Source organism: Nerophis lumbriciformis, linkage group LG19 (genome assembly GCF_033978685.3).
Source record: "Nerophis lumbriciformis linkage group LG19, RoL_Nlum_v2.1, whole genome shotgun sequence".
Taxonomy (NCBI): Eukaryota; Metazoa; Chordata; class Actinopteri; order Syngnathiformes; family Syngnathidae; genus Nerophis; species Nerophis lumbriciformis.
This window is the reverse complement of record NC_084566.2, coordinates 31,633,852-31,643,460: the sequence shown is the minus strand read 5'-3', so window position 1 is coordinate 31,643,460 and position 9,609 is coordinate 31,633,852. Positions and strand designations below refer to the sequence as shown.

The 9,609-nt window shown below is 39.4% G+C and overlaps 1 protein-coding gene across 4 annotated transcripts in view; it reads right to left on the bottom strand.

Annotated features, from left to right (window-relative positions):
* Positions 1 to 4,346: 4,346 nt before the first annotated feature.
* fubp1 (far upstream element (FUSE) binding protein 1) overlaps positions 4,347 to 9,609 on the bottom strand; it is a 29,155-nt gene continuing 23,892 nt past the window's right edge. For 2 of the 4 annotated variants that reach the window (XM_072915232.1, XM_061978935.2), the window contains exon 19: positions 4,351 to 4,598. In XM_072915232.1, coding sequence (XP_072771333.1) covers positions 4,515 to 4,598 — 84 coding nt within the window. In that variant the 3' untranslated portion in view covers positions 4,351 to 4,514. Of the gene's footprint in view, positions 4,599 to 9,609 lie in introns of all 4 variants that reach the window. The other 2 variants (XM_061978940.2, XM_072915233.1) reach the window with 2 other exon arrangements.

Here is a 9,609-nt window from a genome sequence, read left to right as displayed (position 1 = left end):
TCAAAACTATTCAATCAATCAATTAAAGTTTGCAAATATAGCCCTTAATCACAAATGTCTCAAAGGGCTGCACAAACCACAACAACATCCTCGGCTCAGATCCCGCACCAGGGCAAGAAAAAAACATACTTGCCAACCTTGAGACCTCCGATTTCGGGAGGTGGGGGGGGCGTGGCTAAGAGGGAAGGAGTATATTTACAGCTAGAATTCACCAAGTCAAGTATTTCATATATATATATATATATATATATATATATATATATATATATATATATGTGTGTGTGTGTAAGAAATACTTGACCAGAAAGGTTTCGAGTACCACCAAAAAAACTGAATCTCTGAAGACAGTATAAAAATCTGTGTTAAAGGTGTACAAATACTGTTTGTATAATAAGCATGTTATTGTTTACAAATGAGGGTTAAGAGTTCAGTACTAAAAAAAAAAAAAGAATGTGGCTTAAGTACAGTTTTTTAATTGAGCTGCTACATTTTTTGGTTGGGTTGTTTATTTATTTTGAGTAACTTCTACATTTCTAAAAGGGGAGGAATGTAATAGAGTGATCTATGTTTGTCTGTTGCCATCTCCTGGTGAATGTTGGCTATAGCGTACTGGGGTTACTTTTTGGTTGGCCAACGATTTACGTGGTGTTGCGCATCTGACGTCAAGTGTGTGAGTCTGTTCTGAAGTCTACAGTTAAGAGACGTACTTAATCACCTCGCCTGGTTATTGCCTCCAACTCAATATATTACAACAACATTACTGTTTACGGCAGACAAACTGCTTTACGGTAGAATAAAACATGACTGCTGTTGTTGTGTGTTGTTACCGCGCTGGGAGGACGTTAATGAAACTGCCTAACAATAAACCCACATAAGAAACCAAGAACTCGCCCTCGATAAGTCTACAGTTATAACGTGTTTGGGCAGGCACGCTGTTTATATTGTGGGAAAGCGGACGTGAATACAGGCTGTTGACACGTCACTCAGGTCCGCATGGAGCTGGAGGGGGGCGTGGCTTCCAGCTCCGCCTGAATTTCGGGAGATTTTCGGGAGAAAATTTGTCCCGGGAGGTTTTCGGGAGAGGCGCTGAATTTCGGGAGTCTTCCGGGAGGGTTGGCAAGTATGGGGAAAAACTCAACCCAATGGCAACGATGTGAAACCCTGGAAAGGACCGCAGATGTGGGAATATGATAATAATTCTTGTAAGAACCTTAGTTTACAGAGAATGTTACCTTGCGTCGAGGACCTTCTCTATTTGCTGTCAGATTTGTGGAACACAGCTAGAATGTGTCCTCAACATGCATGATATAACGTATTAAAAGCTCTATCGTTGGACAAATATATTATCATTTATCGTCTATATACACCTTATTGGCTCTCAGATTTTATGTCGAAAAAAGTAGTACTTCGGGATACGAGTATTGGTTCTGTGACGCAGTTCGTACTTTAGAAAACTCGCCTTTGCTGTTGAAATCAATTAAAATCAGTATAATAATTGGTGCTTGCCTCCCCCAAAAACCACAATTTTAACATGTAATGTAAAACGTACGTCTTTAAAATTATATTTTAAATAAGAAATATTGTATGAAAATCAATACAATAGAATGTCCTTTAAACAACTACTATAGTTTTATGAAGTAAAATAATAATAACGTACAGCATTTACTTGGAGTGGACGTCTACGATATCTCCTCGCTGATTCTCTGTCAAACACACCATCATCAGCTTCTCCATATTTTCATGAATAAATGTCCGCCGTTTAGATATTATTTTAACAAGATGTTATCGACTCATTCCGCTTCAGTATAGTGCAGACGAGCAGTGCTACGCTCCAACTGCTTCACCAAGGTGATACATGCTCGGTCGTGTTTTTGATGATTTATTTATTTTAATTCAAATAATATTATTAATCTTTTCAGCACTCTCCTTCTCACTCACTTTCTTCCTCCCCACAATTGTAAAACTAATTAATGTCCATCTCTAGCTGTAAGCTAATGCTAGCAAGTAAGACCGGATTTTTTTTGTCGGATTTTACAGGGTTTACTGTGACATTCGCTATGCCAACTATTGGTGGGAAGGCTCGTTACCCAAATTCTATATCAATGTTCATTTAAACTGGATTTGTTGAGTCCGTTCACATAGATGGGTTGCTTACATCAGTGTTTTTCAACCTTTTTTTCAGCCGAGGCACATTATTTTCATTGAAAAAATCCAGAGGCACACCACCAGCAGAAAACATTAAGAAATTAAACTCAGCAGCCAATATTGACAGTAAAAAGTCGTTGTCGCAATTGTTGGATATGAATTTAATCCATAACCAAGCATGCATCAATATAGCTCTTGTCTCAAAGTAGGTGTACTGTCACATCATGCCCTGACTTATTTTGAGTTTTTTGCTGTTTTCCTGTTTGTAGTGTTTTAGTTCTTGTCTTGCGCTCCTATTTTGGTGACTTTTTCCCTTTTTGTGGTATTTTCCTGTAGCAGTTTCATGTCTTCCTTTGAGCGATATTTCCCGCATCTACTTTGTTTTAGCAATCAAGAATATTTCAGTTGTTTTTATCCTTCTTTGTGGGGACATTGTTGATTGTCATGTCATGTTAGGATGTACTTTGTGGATGCCGTCTTTGCTCCACAGTAAGTCTTTGCTGTCGTCCAGTATTCTGTTTTTGTTTACTTTGTAGCCAGTTCGGTTTTAGTTTCGTTCTGCATAGCCTTCCCTAAGCTTCAATGCCTTTTCTTAGGGGCAATCACCGTTTGTTTATTTTTGGTTTAAGCATTAGATACCTTTTCACCTGCATGCTGCCTCCTGCTGTCGTCTGCATATTGTGATCACGACAAACCATGTTCCTGACATCTACAAAGCAATTAGCTACCTGCTGCCACCTACTGATATGGAAGAGTATTACACGGTTACTCTGCCGAGCTCTAGACAACACCGACACTCAACAACAACACATCATTTGCAGACTATAATTACTGGTTTGCAAAAAATGTTTATACCCCAAATAGGTGAAATTAAATAATCTCCCACGGCACACCAGACTGTATCTCACGGCACACTAGTGTGCCGCGGCACAGTAGTTTAAAAACACTGGCTTACATAAGCGGGTTCCACTGTGTTCTATTAGGTTTTTTAGAGAGCGTGCTATCTTATTCTTTGTCATTGGACATATACTAAATGTGGAATATGAAGGTGTAAACGCAAGACTAATGTAATCTATATTATCTTGTTTGGCAGAAATGAACATGGACCTATTCCAGTTAGCATGTCCTGGTGCTGTGTCATACTACTTTTGTAAATGCAGCGCGGAGAAAAATCTAACTTGAAATCAGAGTAGTTTTGGAGTTGTTTAGGCTATGTAAACAGGTGGTAAAACGATGGCGTGTCTTGACAGTCATCACAGCGTTGATGTAATCTTCACTCGTCTGCTGGATAATCTCCCTCATGCTTCTGACTATAGACAGGCTCACTGCACGCAAGCTGTCCACAAATGACGATTGTGCATCACTTCCGTCCGCCAGGTAAGCCCAGGCACCAAGAAGGTGGTTGCGGCAGCTGCCTTCGGCGCCGTCTCGCTACTCTTCCTTGCCCGCCACTTTCAGAGGAGGCGGGGTCGAAAGAAGACTGCGTCGCCGCCATGGGAGCAGGCCGCCATCCAGCTCTTCTCTTCAGCTGCCGCCGCCACAATGGAGGATGGTGAGGCACGAACCCTCAGACATCAGTGGCGTACTCCATGTGATGTAATCGGATTACGTGATGGTAGACTAATGTACCAAAATAAAGCGGCAGGCTACAAATACATTTTTTGCTTTTCATACTCAAAGGCAATTCAGTACCTTGATAAAATCTAAAAAAGTTAGGAACTTCATATAAATTTAGTAATTTCTTTACTTTTTCAAATGAAATACTTAGAAGTATGATACATATTTGTAATTTTTTTTTATTAAAATACTTTTAAAAAATGTAACTTAAAAAAATTAAATAAAATATTCTAAATTATAATTAATTTCTGTATTTTTTAAATGTTGCTTGCATTTTTCAATTAAAATACTGTAATACATTATTTAGTTTTTCAAACTTTTAAAAAAATGTTTATCAAAATACTTAAATAAAAACATTTCTCAAAATAGTTACAATATTTTTTTTGTAAGTTTAGAAATTACAAAAAATAATTATATTTATATTATTTGAGAAGAGAAAATATATATATATATATATATATAACATTTTTTTTATTAGAATGTTTGAAAATATAAGACCGCATAAAATTCTCAAACAATTACAAGAATGCCAAAAAATATTTATACAGTAAATTGAGCATCTCTGTATGCATATAGGGAAATCAAAACTGTATTTATTTCATCGTAGCTTCAACACATTATAAAATATGTCCTTAACGCATGAATATTTGATTTACGTTATATAAACATTTAATCAAAACGTTGCTTCCTGTCTTCACACTGGCCCACCTGCGTCTATCCAGATAACACCAGTCAGCAGATCACGCTCTCCCTCAAGTCCAAGTCTGGCTTCTCCGCAGCGGTCCTCTCTGCTCAGGCCCACAGGGAACGTTCTGGTTCTGTTCACAGCCTGGCGTCTGTAAGAAACCGTAACACAGACTCGTGAGCAGGAATGAGCAAAAACCAAAGTTGTGGAACTGATGCTTTTTTTTCTCCACAGTTGCAAAGCATGGACTCGTCCAGCAGCGGAACCTGTGCCATGGAGCCCAGCTGCTGGGACCGACTGGGCAACGCCGACCTTTGCAGCGTGGTCACCACACCTGAAAACCTCTACCTTATGGGTAACGACTTGTGGATTAACTATGACTCTTATTTTGATGTGTGCTAAGACTTGTAGTGTGTGTTCTGGCAGGTATGGACTTATTCGAGGAAGCTCTGCGGCGCTGGGAGGAGGCCTTGACGTTCAGGAGCAAGCAGGGGGACGATGACCTGAGCCGAGTGTCCGTCAAGACGGGAGCAGAAGACGCCATCGCCGAGCAGAACGTGGAAGTATGTGCTTCTGTATCTTGTCAGTAATTAATATAGTATACAGTTTAGTAGGGGTGTAACGGTACGTGTATTTGTATTGAACCTTTACGTACAGGGGTTTTGGTTCGGTTCGGAGGTGTACCAAACGAGTTTCCACACGAACATATTAAGTAGCCGCCTAAGCTAAAGTCTTAACAAGCTGCTCCACTTCTTCTGCCTCTGTCTCTGTCAGTACTCTACACAGCACCCAGCATTGTCCCACCCACACAACCATCTGATTGGTTACACACAGAGTGGTAACAGCCAATCAGCATTGCGTATTGAGAGCGCATGTAGTCAGTGCTTCTGCAGTGGGGTTATCAGATACAGTAGGTGTTTAGCAGGTAAGCATCAGGCAGCGGACTCTCCCCAAATTAAAATAACCACCTCCCAGTCAACTACTAGTAACATCACTATGAACCCGTTGACGTTCTAGAAACAAACGGCAGCTCAGCTTGCTCGCAATCCTGGCTTGAGGTGAAGGCTAATTAGCTTTTAGCGTAACGTTATCTCATTTTGCGGTGTGTGCGTGTTACGAACAGCAAAGCCCTGTCTGTTATTTCACTTGACCTTTTTCTGTGTTGATTGAGCTGTGTTGAAGCAGCAAAAAAGGACTTTATGTTAAATGAAGAGTTTCTGTCTCTGATAGTTGATATAATAAGGTAACTGCATCATTAAGCCTACATGAACTCCATGGTGTTCAGGGATGAATAGTCTCTCCTATTGCTATTGTACTATTTTTTCATTAGTAATGGAGCAGCTTAGTTTTGAATGGCAGGGTCCCTGCTATCACATGTTGATAAAAATATAACATTTACATAATAAAAATAAATTACAGCAATTTGAAGCAGTGTTTATTTAAACTGTGGTACGTGTACCACTCTGGCTCCATCCAGTGGTACGCCTAAAATTTGATTATTACAGGTGGTGCGATGATTTTCTAAATTTACATTGGAACCTCGTTTTAATAGATATGAACACCATCCGTTAGGCATAATTCGCAGGAGTTGGAACTGACCACATGCCGCACAAAAGAACATACTGCACAGATTCCGTATATATGTACTAATTTGGACGGTGGAAGAGGGGTTAGTGAGTCTGCCTCACAATACAAAGGTCCTGGGTTCGATCCTGTGCTCGGGATCTTTCTGTGTGGAGTTTGCATGTTCTCCCTGTGACTGCGTGGGTTCCCTCCGGGTACTCCGGCTTCCTCCCACCTCCAAAGACATGCACCTGGGGATAGGTTGATTGGCAACACTAAAATTGGCCCTAGTGTGTTGAATGTGAGTGTGAATGTTGTCTGTCTATCTGTGTTGGCCCTGCGATGAGGTGGCGACTTGTCCAGGGTTTACCCCGCCCTCTGCCTGATTGTAGCTGAGATAGGCTCCAGCACCCCCCGCGACCACGAAAGGGATAAGCGGTAGAAAATGGATGGATGGATGGATACAAAATCACACAATTTGCCCACTGAACTATGTGGATATTATGAAAAATGTCTAATCGTACCACACAACTCAAATACACCCATTTAGTCCATTTAGTAGACCTGATGGGTAATATATGCAAAACACTCTGCACACTTGGATATCGATATAAAATGGATGGATGGCTAGATATATCTGATGGATTACAAATCTTTTAGGAGGTCAGGGAAGTAAACAAGGTAAGAAGGATTCACATACTTTTAGTATTCAATGTTTCTCGATTATATTTCATATTGTAGTGGCAGGCAATCAAAAGCTTGGTGTGTACGCATCGCGTAACTTGCGTAGACGACGCCGTCTTCCTGTGTGGCGCGCATATATTGCCCGGCAATCTTAAAAGGCGGATTCGGCGCGCACATATCCAGGTGGCGGGTAATCTTTTGCGGCGCACATACAGGTATTGGTGGGCAATCGATATCTGCGCGCACATATCCGGGTGGCGGGCATTCTTTTTGATTGATGCTAACCGATGATGAGCAGCGAGGTCCAGACATCCTTGGTCCTTTACTAAACCTAAGTAATTTTAGTTACAATATTTTTTTTTTACACAAGCGCGTTTAAATTGTTTGCGTGCCAACACAAGAAGAGGCGCATTCATCAGTTTTGAACGTTATTTCAGTTCCACCATCTTTGTTATTCCACCGTGATTCTAGTTCTACTCAGTCCAGATCATTTATTTGTAGTGCAAATACTCTTAAAGGCACACTTTGTGATATTTTAAATAATTCTGCTGCCATATATGTAAAGAGTGCATTTTGAATAGGGACCTAACCTGTTTAAATTTAAATACAATGTTTATGTTACAATTGTACTTTATTAAAGAGGAAATTTCACATACCGTTTATTTGTCTAAAATGGATCCCCATTAGTTTCTACACAGTAGCCACTAATCTTCCCGGGGTCAAGACAATAACATCTGAATAAAATTTAAATACATATATAGAAAAGACACTCCATAACAAAGAATATGCTTATGAAACGATATGCCTAGACAGTACTACAATCATCATATGTAAAATAAAGACTAAATGGGAATAAAAAATTATTTAGTGGAGTAGCTTTTTTAAGCTTATTTTTAAAAGCCTTACATTATTTGACTCATTTGATACACAAAGTAGCCGATTCCACTGGGAAGCAGCTCTGTACAACAGTTTTTTTGCATAGCACATGTTCTTGTTCGTGGCTCAACAATGTTTCCATTAGTCTGTTGTCTAGTGGAGTGCTTATGTTTGTTACAAACATTATATTTTAGAGTGTAAGATTGTTGGCCTTGTTGCAGTATAAATAGTAAAAAATAAATAAAATACCAGCAGGTTTTTTAGTCAGTGCTTATCAACATATAACCATTATAGATTGTGGTGCATACTGTCATTACTTGTCCAAAGTATGCTAATCGTGCCGCCTTATTTTGCGTAAGTTGGTGTTTTTGAAGCGCATGACCAAATCACGTCAAAGCAATTATCGAGATGAGACACAGTGACTGGGGAACTTGTGTGAATGAAAAATCAGTCATAAAATAGGCACATATTCTAATAACCGAAACAGTCCTGCCCATTTTAGAGACAATCTTGTTTCTATGACAAGACCAATTCAATTGATAATTTATGGTTAACCCTTGCAGCTCAGTTTCATGCACATGCTCCAAAAAATGCCTTTTTAAGTAAGTGGCAAAGGCTGTACATTTTTTTTATGTATGTTTATGGCCCAGAATGATGTATTTTGTTTTACTGGATACACAGTCCAGTTCACTTTGCAGTACATTGTAATATTTGTATTTTGCGCCAAATGTTGCAAGTTGTCCGACGTTTTGTAATAGCTTAATGTCAGCAATATTCTTACAAGATTCACTCTGTACTTCATACTTGCCAACCCTCCCGATTCAGCGCCTCTCCCGAAAATCTCCCGAAATTCAGGCGGAGCTGGAGGCCACGCCCCCTCTAGCTCCATGCGGACTTGAGTGACATGTTGACAGCCTGTTCACACGTCCGCTTTCCCACAATATAAACAACTAATGATCGAGGGCGAGTTCTTGGTTTCTTATGTGGGTTTATTGTTAGGCAGTTTCATTAACGTCCTCCCAGCGCGGTAACAACAACAGCAGTCAAGTTTTCGTCTACCGTAAAGCAGTTCGTCTGCCGTAAACAGCAATGTTGTGACACTTTTAAACAGGACAATACTGCCATCTACTGTACATGCATATGTGACCCACCCATAATGTGTCACATTTTTGTGTTGATTTATTTATTTTATTTTGTGGTTTGAATTCGTTTTTGGAGCTGTCATTACACATTTATCAGTATTCACATTGGTCAGTAGGGGGCAGTAGGGCGTTTCTTCCCAATTGAATGCTATCACCTGCAGACCGGAAGTGTCTTGTCATGCTGATGAGCGCGACCAGTCTGTGAACAATTGAAACGTCCTGTGTGCTTTTTCCTCCTGTATAACAGGTTAGTTTTGGCAACTCACTGAATAATATCCATGTGATCTTTATAAGTTTAAGTACACATTCTGATGGTGGAGCCTAACTCTAAAGTGTTTGTGAGTTGTAGTTTGTATTTGTGAATGAATCCAGTGCACAGCTGCAGTAATCAATACAAAAAGGCGACGTGAGTGCGCAATGTTTATATAGGAACTTCTGATCCAAATTCAGACTCCCAAATTAGAGCTCCCGTTTTCTTATTGATTTTAAAATGTATATTTGTATAATGTGTGTGTTCTGAAATAGTGACAGAGAATAGAACAAGGATGGACAATTCAACCCTTAACTCAACAATGAGTAGATGAGTGTTATGTGTGTGTACATGTGTAAATAAATGAACACTGAAATTCATTTATTTTATTTATATATATATGTATATATATATATATATATATATATACATACATACAGTATATATAGCTAGAATTCACTGAAAGTCAAGTATTTATTATATATATATATATATATATATATATATATATCTTAACCACGCCCCCCACCCCCACCTTCCGAAATTGGAGGTCTCAAGGTTGGCAAGTATGCTGTACTTGGTAACTGTGGTAAACAACTATAGTAGCTACAGCTGCTTCTGGGGTAGACTGACTGTTTTATGGGTGC